This window comes from Dipteris shenzhenensis, chromosome 2 (assembly GCF_047967505.1).
Source record: "Dipteris shenzhenensis isolate YYH24624 ecotype China chromosome 2, Dip_SZ_1.0, whole genome shotgun sequence".
Classification (NCBI taxonomy): domain Eukaryota; kingdom Viridiplantae; phylum Streptophyta; class Polypodiopsida; order Gleicheniales; family Dipteridaceae; genus Dipteris; species Dipteris shenzhenensis.
In genome coordinates this window covers 17,334,367-17,353,352 of record NC_141597.1, presented here as the reverse complement: position 1 = coordinate 17,353,352, position 18,986 = coordinate 17,334,367, and the positions used below count along the sequence as shown (strand labels likewise).

The following is an 18,986-nucleotide window of genomic DNA, read 5'->3' as shown; positions in this document are numbered from 1 at the left end:
TATCCTTAGCCTTTATCCTACCTTAACTATGCATAAAGGCTAAGGAGGCATCCTCATCCTCTGAGGGATGCACAAGACATTATCATTAGATACCTTAGGTTGTGGGCTTCTTGCTTAAACTGTGTGTTACTCATCTCTAATATTAAAGGGACCCCACATCCTTATCAATTCTTGAAGGCTACATCGCCTCTTATTATGACAAATTGAGCACCACAATCTCCACGAAGAAGTTTTCCACAAAGTCATCTGTATGAAAACTCTTCAATGGAGAAGGTGGCCAATCACGGAGCCATAAAAGAGTAAATATGCAATCCTTTTCGTGCAAACTAGGCTCCCTTTAAGGCATACCTGTCATCAAAGTTGATATTCCTAGTGTTCACGATCATCTAGCTGAAAGACTTTTCCATTGAGAGCATATAAACATGGCAATTAGTATCTCCTTGAACTCGTAAACACCTTCGCAGTGGCAATGAGTAACGTTATCATGTTTGATGCTCTCAATGTGTCCCCCCCTCTTAAGCACTTTCTAGCTGAACATAAGACATGCAAACTGCTCTTGTAGCAATTCTAAGTCTAGAACGGGCCAATTGCATGCCTAACCTTTGTTGCAAGGAAGGGTCGTCTTCTATTTTGCCGTTATCTACTTTCTAATCTCCAAGTCCCCACATTCTGACATCATGCAAGCTTCCAAACTAAGACTTTTTTCTTCACTGTCTTCCAACCATATTAAAAGGTTGATTGAATGGCTTGCAAAAAAGGGATGCAAGAATCAAAGCTTTGAGTGAGAATTGGGACTTTTCCTAGTTCTTACTTGGCTAAGCACTTTCCAATGGCTAGCTGTATACCACCCACCTTGAGGTCTCATAGTAAGGGAGAATGTGCCTCTTGTCAATACTTCCATATAAATAAACCTTAGCTCAGGTAGAGTGGTCACTATAGGTAGTGACACTATGTAGAGTGAACATGGATACATACATTTTTCACCCAATTATTCTAGCAAGTTACGATAAAATCCTAGACATTATCAAAAGGACACTCTCACCAATATCATGGGATATGGCTTCATCGCCTCAAACACTTAAAAAGTCGGGAATCGATTAGGAGATAAGAGACCTAGAAGTTTGATCTCAAGAGTGTGCATGTCATTAGTCACAACATACGATATTTGTTTCAAACATCACGTTCTTCACATTCTCATGGATCAATACTTTCTGCCATAAAAGCTATGCTTTGAGTACATATTCATTTAATTTGAAGGCCTCTACAGGAAAGCTTAGGATGTGGACTAGAACGCTCTTGGTATTTCCCAGTTTTCTCCTTACATAAATGTTTGTCGGGGCATGTTCTCTAGTCCCCTTCTTTACCTATACACATCTATATCAGTTCTGGAAGACTGTCCACCACAGTTATTATCTTCCTGATGTTGGACTGTGCACTAGACTTTTGAAGTGGGAAAATGATTCCTGTGTGATATTTTGAACAAATATATGGGGAAATTATTCCAATAGGATGTCTCACTCTGTGAACCATCTCTTCATTTCCTTTCAGGCATTTCCTATTTATTGAGCTCAACTCACGTTCACTTGCTGACCTTGGTACACCTCAATGTCACACCCCCCAGATTTGCCTTTTCCAGTTTTGTTGGCCATCTTTTCTTGCAATTCACTCAACGACTAACAAGTTCTGCTAAAATTACAATTACATGCTCTTTCCTGTATAAGCAATATTCATGACAGGAATGTTGGTGAGGTCTTTTTGCAACATACACAAGTTCATGTTTCATTCCATTCATTAACCCTTGCTCTTATTTTCTTGAACACTACCTGACCCTAAAGCTGATTTCATAACCAATTGCAGCATGAAAGAGCTTCCATGTGCTCAAAGCCTTGACGCATAGAAACAAGCAAATTGAAGAAAAATGAGACTAGAATTCAAATGTGCAGCACAATACTGCCTCTCAGTGTGAACATCAATAGGAAAGGGAAAGCGATGGACAAAAAGCATCAAAATTCATTCTCCCCCTAATGCATGGATTAATTGATTGAAAATATCAATGAAACATGTTTAATATGAGGTGAATTAGGTCCCTTACTGAAGAAGAAGGCCACATTCCTTAAGGGTGAGTTGTTGCTTTATATTTTCTTGCATAGCTATTATTAGCTCATTTGAGCAGTTGGAAATATTTTCACGGTCTCTACTTCAGCCAATCGACTTGGTGTGAAAACAATTCAAAAACAGCATGGTATCTTTTCCTGTGGCTGTGAATGACGTCATGTCAGAACCTTTTGATTGATTCCCAACAATACCATTCTCCTGCAGCTGTGAATACTGTCTAAAATTTATCTTAACAGATATGGAAGAAGGGGGCATCAACATTAAACCAGGGGTTAAGCGCAGTATTCAGCAATAGTATCGAGTTTTCAATCACAAAACTTGTCAAATAACTGGCCCACATAGAATCACAAACGTTAAATGGGTTTGCTAAATATCCCAAAAAAGAACTGTGCGACAGATGATAAGTCTTGCCTGCAAAAGCCCACTTAAGCTCACCTAAGATGAGCGTATGGTTGTACATTCCACATATTGCTGAGCAATGGAAAACTGCTTGTATACAAACAGGTGCCAGAACCTGCGAAGCACATCTCGATCAATAAGCTTCAAGAACTTTGTTGTAAGTCATGTAGCTGCTCAGACACAATCGTATGCACTTTTGAAACCCTACATCTTTTCTGCTGTCATCAACCCTCCTTGCAGCTTGCATAGGAAGTTTGTCAACAGATTTCTAGAGGCAATCATTTGGATATTTGTCAAATGGAAATTCGAAAGATTGGACCTCATTGACAACACTGGTAGCCTGCAATTTAGGTGACCATGGCAGTATGATTCCACCCAAGCCTGGTCAATCTATTTTGCTCAACTAACACAAACAAGCGCCAAGAAACAGTATCACATTGAAGACATCCATGCCATTTGCCGATTTCACGGCCCTCTGGGGTCTCCTCTATTCGCATGCCAGCTTTGTATCGAAACTGCTTAAACATATAGCAAAAGCTTGGAATGCAGACAAAGGATAACGGTAGTCCATAGTGAAGATATCCTTGCCAATCTTTCCAAACTGTAGCAAGACCTTATCCTGTTCACTTTGAGGTATGGCTTGATTAGGATCAATGGCTGCAACTAGCTGGAAATTCTTTACAGACGCCACTGTGACACGTCCTCTGAAATTCAAGCACCAGCACTGCAACTGCTCATGCCATCGTGGGGCCTTATTTTTCAGGATCAATGGCCCAGATTTATTCTCAAATTTGCTAGCAGAGTCAAGGCTAGCGCCACTGAAATCGGACAGTATTCCAAGCGGTTTTGAAAAGGAGATGGAAGAAAAGGAGTCGTCCACTGAGCTAGGAAGTTCTGTAGGTGTTGGAGCACTCCCACCAATTTCCATAGCTGATACTGGAATTGAATGCAAGGTGCACTGCATACGCCGCGGGCCTCTTGTGCCTAGGACATTCAATTCATATGCAATGTGTGCCACATTATAACTACCCGATGGGACTTTTGGAGATACTTGCTTTGAACCTATGCGTCTACCTCCTCGGCTAGTTGATACCACAGCACCATTATGTGGAGGCTGGCTGTCATAGACCGTAAATTTGGTCCCTAAAAAGTTGGACCTGCAAGAAAGAAGCAAAAACTTGTCAATGACTGCTAATTAGACTAATAGTTGTGATTGCATGGTATGCATAAAGAGGCATAAAGAGGACACCGACCTCAATTTTCCAATATAAGTGTTGCTTCCTCTGGACATATCATCTGCATTCAGAGATATGATGTAATCTGTGCTTGTAGCTCGCCTAAATTTGCGTGCTGCCAAGAGAAATTTGCCATTCTCAACCAGTAAGGCTGCATTGCAACCCAAAACAAAAAGTTCAGTCCGACAATGCCTAACGCCCCTGTTCATAAAATTCGGGGATCCCAAAAGCATGCATATGAAGAGGGGCGCACAAAGAATGAGGAAGGTAGAATAGGTGAGATTGCCCTGAATGGTACATAGGTGAGACTGCCCTGGACGATATCATCACTTTAGAGTTTCTAAATGAACTTACTAGGTGAGAGGCCGAGGTATAGAAAATATGTAGAGTTCGCCCTGTCCCGCTTGATAAAACACTGCATCGGAGCATCTCGAGGCCCAGGCTGCATACATAGCGTAGATCACGAGTAATCATGTCCGGGAACAAAAAAAAGTAGGCCGGATGTTTCGTTTCTAACCCTCCCACTTAAAGGTGTTCACAGAGCGAAAGCACTTACTTGCTTGAGGGAGATCGGGAAGGTAAGCATGCCCGATTCCTCTGGCGTTTTCACAAGTTCCTTGGTAATCTCCCTCCACGTCCTGCAGACAGCAGAACACGCAACAACATCCTTTCGAGCTGGCCAAGAGCCCTCGGCAGATTCTACTCTTTTGAGTACATCTCTGAGAAGTTCTGGAGGTAGATTGGCCCAACAGCTTTGTTGAGATGCATCCAGGGCACTGGACAGCACATCCAGAACCGCGCTCTGCGACCGAGCTCTGCTGTGGTAGGAGAACTTCACATCGAAGGTCCGTCTGGAGATGCTCCCGATGCCATCCCTGAGGTCTTTGAAATCGCGCACAAGGCTTTTGAGAGGCATGGATGCTGCTTGTGAAAACGAGAGAAGGGAGCTGCTCAAGGAGACGCAGTCGCCCCTCGCATTCGATCGAGTTTCCCTTCTGTCCAGCACATCAACAGTTGTTCTGCCTTTTTTTCTGGTGAGAGAGCAAGAGGATATTGGAACGGCTGGATCAGAAGGGATTCGCTCAAGAAGATCACTGCAAAGGCGTTGAAGCCCCAAGTTAACTGTACCACGACTTTGATGGATCGCCGGCCTTAAAATGTAAAGTGTACGGTGATGGGCTTTGGATCTTGTTAGCTGCGAAGAGATTGGGTCAGGAGCAGTGAAGTAACCGATAGTACAAGGTGCTAACCTGCCGTCCGTGAGAGAGCGAAATGTGGAGCACAGCTTTTGTGTGCTCAAGATCTGTTTTCATGCGAGAGAAGAAGGGCGCCGAAATCGATTGTCTGTTGCCGAGAGAGATGAGAGAAGTTACATAATGAAGCGGGCAGAGAAAGAGAGGGAGAGATGAGCAAGCAAAATGTGACCTTTTGTTGGAAATGTGACCTTTTTCCTGGCTGCTAAAGGTGGGTTCCAAGCCTGGAGAAGAAGAAGAAGAAGAGATGGGGGAAGATGAGGAGGAGCAAGAGGCAAGATGGGTAACAAAAAGAGGAGGAGGAGCACAAGAGACAGAGAGCTGTTGTTTATGGGTGGGTGTAGAGGTGAGAGAGACTCTGATTGTTGTTGTTGCTGGCCTTGTGGGAGAGAAGTTCGAGGTACTGTCCCAAAAGAATTCTCTCTCTCTCTCTCTCTCTCTCTCTCTCTCTCTTTTTGGGTTGTGCTGCTTGCTTTGAGTTGCTCCTCTGTTGGCTATGTTTCCCAGGAAGAGCTAGCTTTCTTTGAGGGATTGTTGAATAAATATGTAGGAAATCGACTCTCCTTCTCTCTCTCTCTTTGAGGAATGGTTGAGTATGTAGGACCAAAGCCTGCCTCCCAAAATCACTTGCAGGAATTCTGGGATTGTTGATGAGTGTGTAGGACCGAAACAGGAATCGACTCTTCTTCCTCTTTGCTTTGGCTCTCTCTAGCTCTTCTTTCCTCTGCAAGAGCTTGGCTTGTTGGGTGTACAGAAATCGTTGAATTGCTCTCTGTGGCTACAACTGGGATTGTTGATGAGTATGTAGGACCGAAAGAGAAATCGACACTAGTTCGTCCTCTGCAATCCTAAAAACCCAAAAAGAAAACCCTTTCTCCTCCTGGTCTCCTCCTTCACCTTCTCCGCCTCTTTCTCCCCTCTTGTCCCCAGCCTGTCGCTTCAATTGCTCAGCATCAACCCCCCCCCCTCCCCTCCCCTCCCCTCCCCTCTCTCTCTCTCTCTCTCCTTCTTACAGACTTCCACTCTCCTGTGAGTCCTGTCCCTCCTCTCCTGTACCAATTCAGACTTTCCCCGTCCTGAAAGTACTCAATTGCTTCATCCCACCGAGGCTCCTGTCGGGCACGCCCAACTACAGCACTGCCAAAAGCGTCTCTCTCTCTCTCTCTCCCCGATCGACCGCCAAAAGGTTTGCACACGCCTCCGCCTCACGATATCCTCCCCTCTCCACCGCCTCAAAATCGCTGCCCCATCAGCTTTAAAACGGTGACCCCCACTGAGAAGAAGATCCTTCACTCCAAGCTGCGAAGTTGCCCACCCCGACTTGACTTTCCGTTGCTACCCCCCCCGATCAAACATTTTTCTATAATTCTCCTGTGCAAAGCCCCTTTCTTCTCCTACAATCGCAGAGTTCTCGCGAGCGGTCTCGACTCCCCTCGTCGCGACAGCACCAAACCCACGACGCAGTCAAAAACCGCCTCACCCGCAACTCTAGCTCTCTCCCATCATCCTGTACGGCGGGCAGAACGCCCCGATGACCGAGCCCAGGTGCAACACCCCATGACTCGTCTCACTTCAGCCATGCCACCCAGCCCGAGTCCAGACCCCTTTGAACACAATTGCTATAAGTACTCTGCACGTATGCATGATGCACCACTCCTCCAAGTGATAGACCTTGTCTTGGATACTCTGAGCGCTCCTCTCGTGTATATCGTACAATACTATGCTCTCATCTAAAGCTTCACTTATCCTACAAAATGGGTCGAGGAGCTCAAGCCAAGGAAAGTGCTCATCCAGAAAGAGAGAGAAAATGGGATGCACCTCATCATCCATAAAGCGAGAGAAACTATGCACGTGAATATCGCATGTGGTTTATATCTGAATTTTCTTTTCCACCAAAATATTTAACAAGAGTGCACAAAGTCTGGGTCAATGGGTACGGCGTTTACACATCCGCCAAGCATTTAAATGGGAGTGATCTTGAATTAGATTGGTTGAGCAACACTAACAAGTGAATCTCTAGTTACACAAATCATTATCTAGTCACACATCCCCCCATTCTGATGCCCTCCATCGTGCCACAATGCACGAAGAAGCAAATGGATCATGTTCCATGCCAAGTTCTTGTGGAATTGACTCCAACTAGCAAGCTTGTCTACCCTTAAGATGGGCAAGATGTGGCAACTGACTCAACATTTGGAATCACCTAAGTTTTTGCTATGTGTAAAGGGGGGTGCGCCCATCCACCCCAATGGAGCATCCCCCCATTTAAGATGGGAAGGAGGTCCTTCTTGTGAAAGGGCCTAAGCACTTTTAGATGCAAAAGAGAAAGCAAACGATTTTTTAAAGGGAGTTGGGCTATTAAAAGGTAATTTTTATAGGATGATCTCCATAAATGGCAATTTGAAACACGCAACTTAATTAATTTTTTTTAATACTTGGAAAGTCACAAAAGAGTTTCAATGTAACAAACATCTTAGTATTCCCACAATCCACCTTTAACCTCTTCCCTTCACAAAGGGAAATTTTCAAGCATGTGGTTATCCCTGAATTCTAATTGTCTGTTAAAACCCAGTGAGAATAGGCCATTACATCTAAAACATCAGCACTTGCAATTTGAGAAACACCACTCACATGATCTTGGAAGCCACCCATTGCCATCTAATTATCCATGCATCTAATGGTCTACAACATTGAGCATCCCATCAATTTCTAGAATGTTAAAGGTATCACCATCTTAAGAAAATGATCAATGGTCCAAATGCAATGCATGAGAGATGGCCCATATGCAAAGCGTAGCACTCACATTTAGGCTATCATGGAGGTAAGCAAGGTTTTTTGGCCTTTCTAAGACTCGAACTTGTGTTATCTTGCATGCATGTATCACAATGCCCACAATGCCAAAGAACAATTTTCACATCCCCTTATTGCACACTCAACCATCGATCATGATAGTGTATCCTACAATCAAAGGGTCCTTATGATTACTTGCATGCAACCCGAACTCAAGTCTCCAACCCCACCCAACTTAGTCTCACCTACACTATCTATAAGATTATGCTTGACACAAAGAAACATTTCCACAATCATGAGTGACTGTTAGAGGAGGAAGATGGTAGAGGGGTTGTAAAAACAAAAGAACCCTTAATTGCTCAATTAAGCAAATTGGATATGCCCTCTATGGGGTGACAATACTGCAAGCCCCAAGGCCCTACCTTCACAAGCTAGCCTACATGAGCAGCTTGGCTTACTCATAGAAATGCTCTCAAGCAAAAAGGCTTACCTAAGGGCCACAATTAGCCACATGGCAATGTCTAAGGAGGCCCTCCCTCGTTCAACTGTTGCAATTAGACAACACCTCGCTCAAGCTTTGAAGGTTCATGGCAATTTGCCACATGGTCATTGTTCAACTATTGCAATGAGGCAACTCGTTCATAGCCTACTCACATGAATGTTTCTTTAACCATGGCAATTATGTTTTTATGAGTTGGCTCAATGCTATGGGATCCTTCACAATGGATACGATTACATGTGAAAATAGCCAAAATGAGCCATCAAGTATGTGCATCAAAATAGCATGGGCACAAGATTTGGCAAGTCAAGGTACCTCACCAAACAATAATCCTCCCTACCTTATGTCAAGCATTTAAACATGCTCTAAATATCCCTAATCAACCAAGTAGGATGAATGAGCTCACATGAATGGATGCATGTTTCTTTTAATTTAAAAAAAAGTACAATTACAATAGCTTACTACATATACTTTCATAGACCCAATGGCAGGAAGTGACATGGAGAGGTATGCACCCTCATCGTTCCATAGAAAGAATTGTTATGGGTTTAATTCAACACATCCTTGCTTGCATAGAAATAGCAAGTGTTTATGCTCTTAATCACATGTTGGGCATCTATCTCACAAAGTACGAAAAATAACCCATGCGTGACACAAATCTTGAGTTTGCATATGTCATAGTTTACGTGTTTCATTCAAATGCACCTAAATCACTCCTTTTAATGAGCCTCTCATGGCTTATGTCTTCTCCCTTTATTGGCCCATCTTCCTCCTTGGAATCATTGATCACACCCCTTGTCATGTTATTCTCAATTTCTTTAGAGGGTTCTTCCTAGTCCCCACCCTAACTCTAGCGTTCTACCCTACAGTTTGACTCATAATAATACCCATTATAATTCATTTGTTTTGAACTCATGCAATTAGTCATTTGTTATTCATTTGCATAATAAGAGATTCAGATGCACAATTTATTTTTTCACATGGTAGACATGCTTAACCTAGCTCAATCAACCCACTTAACTTTATTTTACATGGTTAACCTATGCCAAGTGCTCACTTCAAAGTTCAATGTTTCCACTCGATGGTATATTGCTAGCCATGAAACTAGAGTCTCAATCAACCTAAGTCAAAACACAATCTTCACGTAGTGTTGGATCCTCTTAATCACATGCTTGCTTGCACAAGTCACATTTAACTAACCCACGCACAGTGTCAAGGCTGCAATCATCCAAGTTATACATGATTTTTTGCTTATAAATAACATGCATGCTAATGAGACATCATTATTGCTTCCTTTCCTATTATTGCACCGAGTCCCCTCCCCTCTCAATGATTATCTACTCCTTTCCTCCACCCTTAAGTGGCTTGTAATATGGGTTGCCTCATTCTCACCAATCGATGAACCTGTGCATATGCCACTTGATTAACCTTGGTCCCTCAATATTTCTTACATAATGAAGTCAATGAGAGTAGTCACTTTGCCCCAAACCATTGGGGCTAAAGGAATCAATTATCATCCTCCCTCCTCAATACCAGTTGGTTAATCAATTAAGTCCTTAGGCTAATCAAATTTCCCCCTTCCATTTTACCCATCTCATGGTCTCCCCACAACTAGCAATTTGTGATTTTCATTCTACTAGTGTTTGAAACATGGGTCTCACCTAATGTCCACTAACAAATTTCAACACTAATATTGGTTTTCCTAGTTTTACTCTCCTAGAGTTGGAAACATTGGCCAATTAACTAACCTTTGGGTACAACTTTCTCATTTCTTGGTTAGTCAACCTTTGGAAAGCCCATAAGGAAAAAGGAGTCAAAATTCTTCCCATACAAGTGCTTGTGGACAATTTAGATCCCAAAATCTACCCACACAAGTTGAGGATTCCTTTATTGAGAGTATTATGGGCATGTTCTTTATAGTATCTACTAGCCACGCAAGGGCCACACATACCCTCCCCTTTCCTCCTTGTCATTTTTTAATAACCCCATAGATAATTAATGGTGATTGTTTTATTTTTAGATTCTCAAATCTAAAAATCCATGTGAAAGCATGCTTAGTACAAATATTTGATGATTACATTCTCTCAAGTAGTGCATCATTAGCCCAAGTGAGCCTACCATGCATTAAAATTACTTTCATGCTATCTATTATTGTACGAACACCTTTGGAACTCATTAATGCTGAGCACAAAATACATAGTCTCATCATATTCATCATCACAAAGTAACCACTCGTTGTGTGATGATATGAATACACCGTGCATTCACCTTTAGTTAAAAAAACAAAAAATCATCCCATTATATGTTTGTATTAAAGGTCTACATATGCATTAAATGATAGACATATCAACTTTTAAATGCCATTGGCAAATAAAGAGAGTGGTCATACTTTTGAGTAAGGACATCTCTTTTAGATATCTATGTTCTAATAGGCATGATGCCACACTATAAAAAGAATTGCAGTCAATTGAGTTCCCATCTTAGTACAATATGTTGTTGTATTTCTAAGTGAAAGAATCACTGATATGGTCCTTCGTGAGTCTATAATACTGATCTTTTTAAGCATGAATAGTCCATTCAAGATACACTTATGTGCCTTGTCAAGGAAGAGGAATATTGAACTATGGCTTTGTAACACACATACGAGAGAGAGAGAGAGAGAGAGAGAGAGAGAGAGAGAGAGAGAGAGACACACACACACACACACATGAGAGAGAGAGAGGGGGGGGGAGGGAGGGAGGAGGCCCGGGAGAGAGAGAGAGAGAGAGAGAGAGATTTATGTTTATTATAAGTTAGATACAATGCACAAAAATGCTTTTAAGTTTTGAGATAGAAGTCCAAAAGAAAACATGTTGAATTTAATTGCCAATTTAATACATCATAAACTTTAGAATAGATATGTGAAGGGATCAAGTGTTGAAGTTCGAGGAAACATTGTTGCATATTTATAGAATAAATCACTTAGACTTCCTATGTGTGCATTCATCATGAGGCCTAGAAACCACTTCTTATCTCTAGAAGGTTGAATTTTCAACAAATGAGTGGTGTGAATCGATAACGTTGGAAAGGGACCTTAGCATTTGTGGTCCAAAAAGCGAAACCACAATGTGCTCTACAATCAAATAGAATATTTGTGCTCATGAATCTTTAAGGACAAGAGCACAAATCCACTTTCTTGTTATATACAATCATCAAAATCACCATATTGTCCCACATTGCAAGTGTTCAATTGTAATATTAATGCCTTTGAATGTACAATTGAATGTACAATTGATTCCTTTCCATAGGGGATTTGTATGTAATAATATGAAGAAAATGCAAATTTAATATGTTTAAAATCACACAATAAGATTATGATTCGTATGTGCTTTCCAAAAGTGCTATTGATTAACCATTTTTGCAAAATGCAACCATTGTATCCAGCCCATTCAATATTAGAAGATATGACCCCATCTATAATGGCAAGTAAAGCACGCAAAATCTCAAGCAAATATAGATTAAGATTCAATGTAAAATGGATGAGCGTTGACATGGTGTGTTGGTTTTTGTTATGAGCGAAACACTCAATGAAGAATGGATGGGTAGAGACATTGCTTATGCCTACTAAATGCTCACAAGATCTGGGTTCACATCTCTTCTAACTAGAGGGGATGAGAATTATCATAGTGTGTTGTTTTTTGGTTATGAAAGAAACATTCAATGCAGAATGCATGGGTAGCAACATTGATTTTGCCTCCTAAATCCTGAGGAGAGTTGGTTCACATCCCTTCTACCTAAAGTGGCTATTCCTCAAAGGAGATACCTAATCAAAGCTAAAAAATAATACTCCCCTTTCTTAAGTGCATGACTCTAATTATCTTCTAGTGCCTCCCCTCTTTCAACATATAAATGTAGGCTTCATATTTCCACACTTTTGTGAGATAGTTTTTGTTTTATAGTACGCTTAACCAAAGCTCACATTCCTTCTTGCAACTTTATTCAACCATACCAACTGCCATGCACCATGTCTTATGATCCCTTACCCTTCCACTATCTCAAAACCATGCCTTCTTTACTACCCAACACTAAATACTAATACATTTATTTTCTCCAATCAAAGGACCTCTATTAAGTTGCCATTAAATGCTTACAATTGATGCTTTTAGGATTTTCTTGGTCCACATGTATCAATTAAATATACCATCAACAATTTATAGCCTTGCTTGATGTTTCTCAAGATTTGGCTTACTTTTATACAATCATAAAAGATTATTTGAATTGTGTTCCATATATTTTTCAATATTGTTGATGGTATTTTAAGGGTCCACACTAGATTTTTGAGGGCCCCTAAGTACAACTTTTATAAGAGGTTGTTTAATCACATGTCATTGTACACTATTACAAAATCACCCTATGGCAACAAGAGTTAACTTGAATACAATGTAAAACCACATGATTTCTATGCCACTTGATGAGTTGTAAAAGTATAAGTTTTATATGATTATATTGCACAAAGACTGTAAAAAGGCATAGAACTAGTCCATGGCTTAATACACATTTTTGCATAATTTGCAAAAATAGGTATATTTCTTTTGTGGACTATAGAAAATTTGTATTAAGATCATTTACTTGTATTAAATCTATGAATTTTCTTTTACATGTTTTGGCTGAATGATAATTTAAAGTGTAATAAAGAGTATGAATCAGGCTTATAAACATAAACAATTATGTGATTGCACTCTATTACTTGGCTCATTCATTCTTTTTCAAATGATCATAAAGGAAATAGTGTCCACACATAGTTTGTTTATGTTGGCATGTGTTAAGTGTAGAGCTATTTACCCTATTCTAGTCACAAACTAAACCCACATTTATTTTTTGAGTCTCCATACCTATATCATCATGTTAATAGGTACAAAACTCTCTCTCTCTCTCTCTCTCTCTCTCTCTCTCTCTCTCTCTCTCTCTCTCTCTCTCTCTCACACACACACACACACACGCGTGCGTGCACGTGCACGCACACACACGCACATGCACATGTAAACGCAAACACAAATGCACATGCACACACACACACACACCCCAAAATCGGTCTCACTTGGCTTTGTGTGTGCGTGCGTGCATGTGTGTGTGCGTGTGTGTGAGTGTGCATGCATGCATGTGTGTGTGTGTGTGTGTGTGTGTGTGTGTACATTGGCATGCACCGGCAAGCATGCCTATGTGTGTGCACGTGCATGCATGTGCATGTATACACGTATTGCACACAATTGTGTGTCTATGCTCGCACACGTGCATGTGTGTATGCATGTGTGTGTGTGCATGTACATGTGCATCCCATGTGCATGTGTGTGTGTGAGTGTGCCTGCGTGTGTTTGAGAGTATGTGCATGTGTATGTGCATGTGCATGTGCATGTGTATGTGCATGCGTGCGTGCGTGACTTTGTGTGTGTGTGTATGTATGTGCAACGACATGTGTGTGTATGTGCATTGGCATGTGTGTGTGTGTCCGAGCACACATGGGCATGTGCAACTAGCATGTGTGTGTGCACGTGTGCATGCATTGGCATGTGCATGTGCATGTGTGTGTATACATGTGTGTGTATGCATGTGTGTTTTTTCTTGTGTGTGCGCACATGTATGTGTGTACATACATGTGTTTGGGAGTATGTGGATGTGTATATGCATTTGTGTGTGTGTGCGTGCATGCACGCACGTGCGCATTAGAATTTGCATGCTTAAGTGTGTGCATGCATGTGTGTGTGCAAATGCATGTACATGCATGTGTGTGTATGGGTCTGTGTGCATGCATGTGTGTGCACATGCATGTGCATACATGTGTTTAGGAGTATGTAAATGTGTATATGCATGTGCATGTGCGTGCATCAATGTGTGTATGTGTGCATGTGAATGCATGTGCATGTGAATGCATGTGCGTGTGCATGTGCATCTACGTGTGCGTCTGCGTGTGCATGTGCATGTGCGTGTGTGTGTGCTTATGCAAGTGCATGTGTGTGTGTGCGTGCGTGCACACACACACACACATGCACTTGCATAAGCACAAACTTCCTCTTTGCAATATGGTTTTCTATGGCAAGTGATGCTTGGTGTTATTCTCTTTGGCTAGCTCCTGGCATGTAGACATATTGCTCTTGCTGTTTGTCATTGTAGATGTCTGGCTCCAAGGGAATCTGTGCTCTATCTTTTTTGGCATTGCTTTATGACTCGTGACATTCTACTTAGTGTCTCTGAGCCCGGTTTCCTACTATCTTGATTTGGCAAGCTTTTTTGGCTCTTCGGCATCCACCCACGGAGGCACAAGTTTTATTTATTGTTTGACTTGGGTCCGATATTGCGCACTCTTGACTTTGTGGAAAGACAAAAGTCATATAGTCTTTGGAGATTCTACTTTTTCCATGTTTCACTATTTCCACATGTCACTCAAGAAATCCCTTTATGGTTGCCTCTCTATTTGTCAATTAGAGTACTCTATTTACTTGTCTTACAACGAAATGTTTTGATATTGTAACTGCATGTCTTCTCTTTGGGGATGGCTTTTTCTAATATAAACATACATGGATTTCACCGAGAAAAAAAAGTGTGTGTCCGTGCGCGCATGTGCCCCATGTAAGGTTGAGCTCTTTAGCCTATTCTAGCCACAATGATGCATTTTTTGAGTTCATATATCTTAGTCATCACATACAAATCTCTGCACCCCCTGCATGTGCATGTGCGTGTTCATATGTGCGCATGCATGTATGCTATGCAAGACTGTTGACCTGGGAAGTAGATCTTCTTTTTTAGGCTCCGACAAAGACTCAATAGGTGCATAAGATGGCAAGCGACATCAAGGAGGAGTATTTTGACATGATGGACTAGGTAGAAAGGCTCTAGGCTCTTTGTACACAAGGGTCTTCACATGAAATCCATGGATAGTAGAGGCAATGGGGAAGAAATAAGGATGGCTTTGTTTATTGGCACAAAGGAAGAGGAGTAGATGTGAGGGGCTTTGTGGTGGCTGTGGCTACTTGTAAGACAATTGGAAGAGGTATAGGTTGGGCTACTTGTAAGACAATTGGAAGAGGTATAGGTTGGGCTAGCCAAGGTAAGCAAATGCTTGCAAGGGAAGATGAGGCCAAGGGACTTGTCTAGATGCAAGGAGATATTGTAGCATATAGAAATGGGGACCTAATTTGCAATGTGCCTATCCATTGACAATCTTTTGTATCTAGATTTCAAAACTTTGCACAAAAACTCCTAACCAATCTACCACCTATTTTCCTTCTACTACTGTAGATGTAAAGCCACATAGTTTTGTGAAACATTTCCTAAATTTTTCTTAAGACCTATGTATTTTGACAAGAAGTTAAAAAATGGATGGAGCTAACATCCTTTTTCTTGTTAATCAAATAATCTTGCAACGATGAATAGCTTCCAGACTCAAAAAGATTGTAGCACTCTTCATTACTAGGGAGTGGGGGACTCTTAGAACCCGGTGGTAGATAAAAGATAGCCTCAATAAGCTCTCATGTCAATTGCACATAACTTCCATCAAAGAAGAGGCTATGATCAATGGTGCAATAGATCTCCAGGATACTAGCAAAAATAATAGAGCCCCACATCTCCATCCATGGCAACTTGGCAAATTTGTAAAGCCAGTTTTGCTTCACAACCAGTTTGTCCTATCCACAGTGAGCTCTTTTTGATGGGGAGGCTGAAATTAGGATTGTGATCTCCAACTCAATGACATTGCCGCTTTTGTGTCCCTTGTGTATTGAGCTGATCTTCAAGCTTCTTGGACGTAGATGGAGAAGACATTGGTGTACCCATGGTGACAACGTTGAGGCCGTAGAAAGTATGGGAGAGATGTGGAAGATGATGAAGATATGGTAGTGGAAGGCAAGAGTAAGAACTGAGGTCTCAAGTTAGAAAGAAAAGAAAATAGCTTTGTGAAATGAGAGTCGATTTGTTGATGTCACCCTTTGTTAGTGGACATGGCACAACCAGTCTCAACCTCTGATCCACCACAATCAATGGTGCATGTGATGCTTTGGAGCTTGTGGACTGCATGTCCTCTTCATAATCCCTTTAAGTAGAGCATAATTAAGGCTCATCTTTTGACCTGGAATCCAAAAAGTGACCAAAGTATCAATTTTACCATGTGACCAAGTACCAGTCACTCCCAGGGGGGCCACTCAGAAATATGTAAGATAGCACATGCGATCAATAAAAGGGGTTTTATATTTTTTTGGAGTTACTGAAAATATATACATAAGGGGTTTTATTACTCAAAAACTGAAAATTTTCATACATAATGGATACTTTAAGCATCTCAAAATTTATAGAAGGTGTGCATCTATGTTATAAAAACCCGTAGGTAGGGGGTTTATTAGTAACCCTTGATTGCACGTGCTATATCGGGTTTTTACATAGTGGTCTGCTGTGTGACCAAGCAAACCTCAAATTTGGTTAGACTTGACTCAGATCCCATTAAAGACATCAAGGATATTTGTCCTTACAAGCCCTCCAGCTGCATTTTTCCATTATCAAACACTTCAATTAGCCTGTATGGCCCATTTCAATCAAGCTTCAGATTAGGCTTATGTGGACCAAGCTTGGCATTATACAAAAGAACAAGTATTCCTTTCTTAAGTGCTTAGGACAATGTGCTTGTCATGCCATGCCTTTCTTCTTTGTTGTATAACCTATTGGGACCACCTTGCTTGAATGCGTAGGCCATCCAAGTGAGCGAGCTGATGTTATCACCCCTTGATTGCCTCAACTTCCCAAGTCCCAAGTAGATGCTTGGCCACTACAAAGACTCAAAATTAAAAGTTCAAAAAGGACAACTGATTCTAAACCAAAAGCCATCCGAAAAGGAGTAAGATTTCATTACTTTGTAGGTGGTATGATAAGCCCCTAGCATGGCATGGAGTTTGGTCTCCCAATCTCAGCTGAATACTCACTTCTTGGTAAGGCTGATTTTGAGAGTCTTGTTAATAGGCTCGGCTTGGCCACTACACCAAGAATAGTGTGTTGTGGCTACCCAATGTAAATTCATGAATTCCCTGATGAAATGTGTGCCTTGGTCACTCATAGTCTTTATTGGACACCCATATCTGCAAATAATATTTTCAAACAAAAAATTGCCTGCATTGTGGGCTGAGTTATCTCTAAGTGCCTTGGCTTTGGCCCATTTTGTAACATAATCTATAGCAGAAAAAATTTATTTATTTTGGGTGTATTGTGTGATGATCTTAAAAGGGCCCATAAACACCAAGATCCATCGTTGAAATGCTTCCCATGGTTGGCTTGTTGGAGTAGCATATGATATTGAGGAAGTAATCGACTTGTTCGTTAACAAACATACAACGAACACAATGAGTATGGGCATCTCTGCATAAAGTTCTCCACCACAATACTACCTATAGAACCTTTCAAGCTATACACTTGCCACTCAAATTACCTCTTTCTTGTCTAGCATGTGCCTCGATCAATAATCTCATGGCTCACTCATGTGGCATATCCAATGCCATAAGATACAATCAACACCTTGGCAATATAAGTGACCACCAATTAATGTATGTTTTCAAGCCTTCAAGGCCAAGTGTCATCATTTATCATTGGGCATTTGTGTGGAGAATGTGCCTTTGTGACAAATATTGAAGCATTTCATCATACACAGTTTTATAGAAATCTAATGCAAAAAGATGTGTATCTGTCAACTTGTTTTCATGCCTGATCTTTTATCTGAAACATCAAGATAGAGAATTCACACCAGCGTGTGCTTTGCCTAGTTTATGGATAATCTTGAAGTTTAATTTTTATAGTAAAAGCATCCATTTTGCCAAGAATCCTTGAATGACCATTTTATTGATCGAATAAAGAAGGGCTCGGTGATCTAAAGGATTACCAAAAAGTGAGCAAGAAAAGGAGAGCGAACCAAAAAAGGTGATCGATGCAAAACAATAATAGATTGACACATCCCCTATTTGAGTAGAAGAAATATCTAATTTCTTCAAAATTCCATATGTTTCATGAAAAAAGTTCAAATATCCATATATATTCAAAGCCACTAACCATATATTCACATCACCCATAAAAGAGTCAATCTGTAATATTGCTATTATCAAATACAAAACCCTATGGTAATCTCTCTCTCTCTCTCTTTCTCTCTCTCTCTCTCTCTCTCCCCCCACCAAAGTAAGTGAGATTACCCATGCAACTCTTCCACACAAATGGAGAGTTTCCTAGAACTCCTTGAATGGAATTCACTCTTAGAACAAAACCCATGTTTTGGTGTAATTGCATCTAAACTGTTGGTACCTCACTTTCCTTGAAACAATTTAATCTCCAAAATAATTCCATATTTTTTTATAGAAATAAATGAGATAAGCCTAAATATACAACATCTTGACACAATCCCTATTGTGGGAATCTTGTTCCAATTCGGATGTAATAAACTAGCCAAAAATTCATAAATCTTATATTTTGATAAATTCAATTTTTGTAAATGTGAAAAATAATATGATATTCATATAAGTCATGCCTTGCAATTTTATTTGATATGCAACATGATCCCATTCGAATGTTGCAATCAAAAGATTTGGCACCCTGTATCTTTTTATTGTTGAATTCGAATGGGGTCATGTTGCATATCAAATCAAATGGCAAGGCATGACTTAAATGAATATCATGTCCTTTTCACATTTATCAAAA

At 40.8% G+C, this 18,986-nt stretch overlaps 1 protein-coding gene across 1 annotated transcript; it reads right to left on the bottom strand.

Annotated features, from left to right (window-relative positions):
* Positions 1-2,422: 2,422 nt before the first annotated feature.
* LOC147904403 (tubby-like F-box protein 3) lies at positions 2,423-5,952 on the bottom strand. The gene is made up of 4 exons (XM_087386291.1): positions 4,306-5,952; positions 4,104-4,191; positions 3,768-3,900; positions 2,423-3,671 (listed from the first exon to the last, which is right to left on the bottom strand). The coding sequence occupies exons 1-4, from the start codon at positions 4,663-4,665 to the stop codon at positions 3,002-3,004; spliced, it is 1,251 nt and encodes a 416-aa protein (XP_087242417.1). The 5' UTR covers positions 4,666-5,952; the 3' UTR covers positions 2,423-3,001.
* Positions 5,953-18,986: the final 13,034 nt, after the last annotated feature.

Coding starts and splice junctions, on each gene's coding strand:
- LOC147904403 (XM_087386291.1), bottom strand. CDS start 4,665: ATGCCTCTCAAAAGCCTTGTGCGCGATTTCAAAGACCTCAGGGATGGC. Junction 4,192..4,305: donor TCCCGATCTCCCTCAAGCAA/GTAAGTGCTTTC, acceptor CTATGTATGCAG/CCTGGGCCTCGAGATGCTCC. Junction 3,901..4,103: donor ATACCTCGGCCTCTCACCTA/GTAAGTTCATTT, acceptor GTTGCAATGCAG/CCTTACTGGTTGAGAATGGC.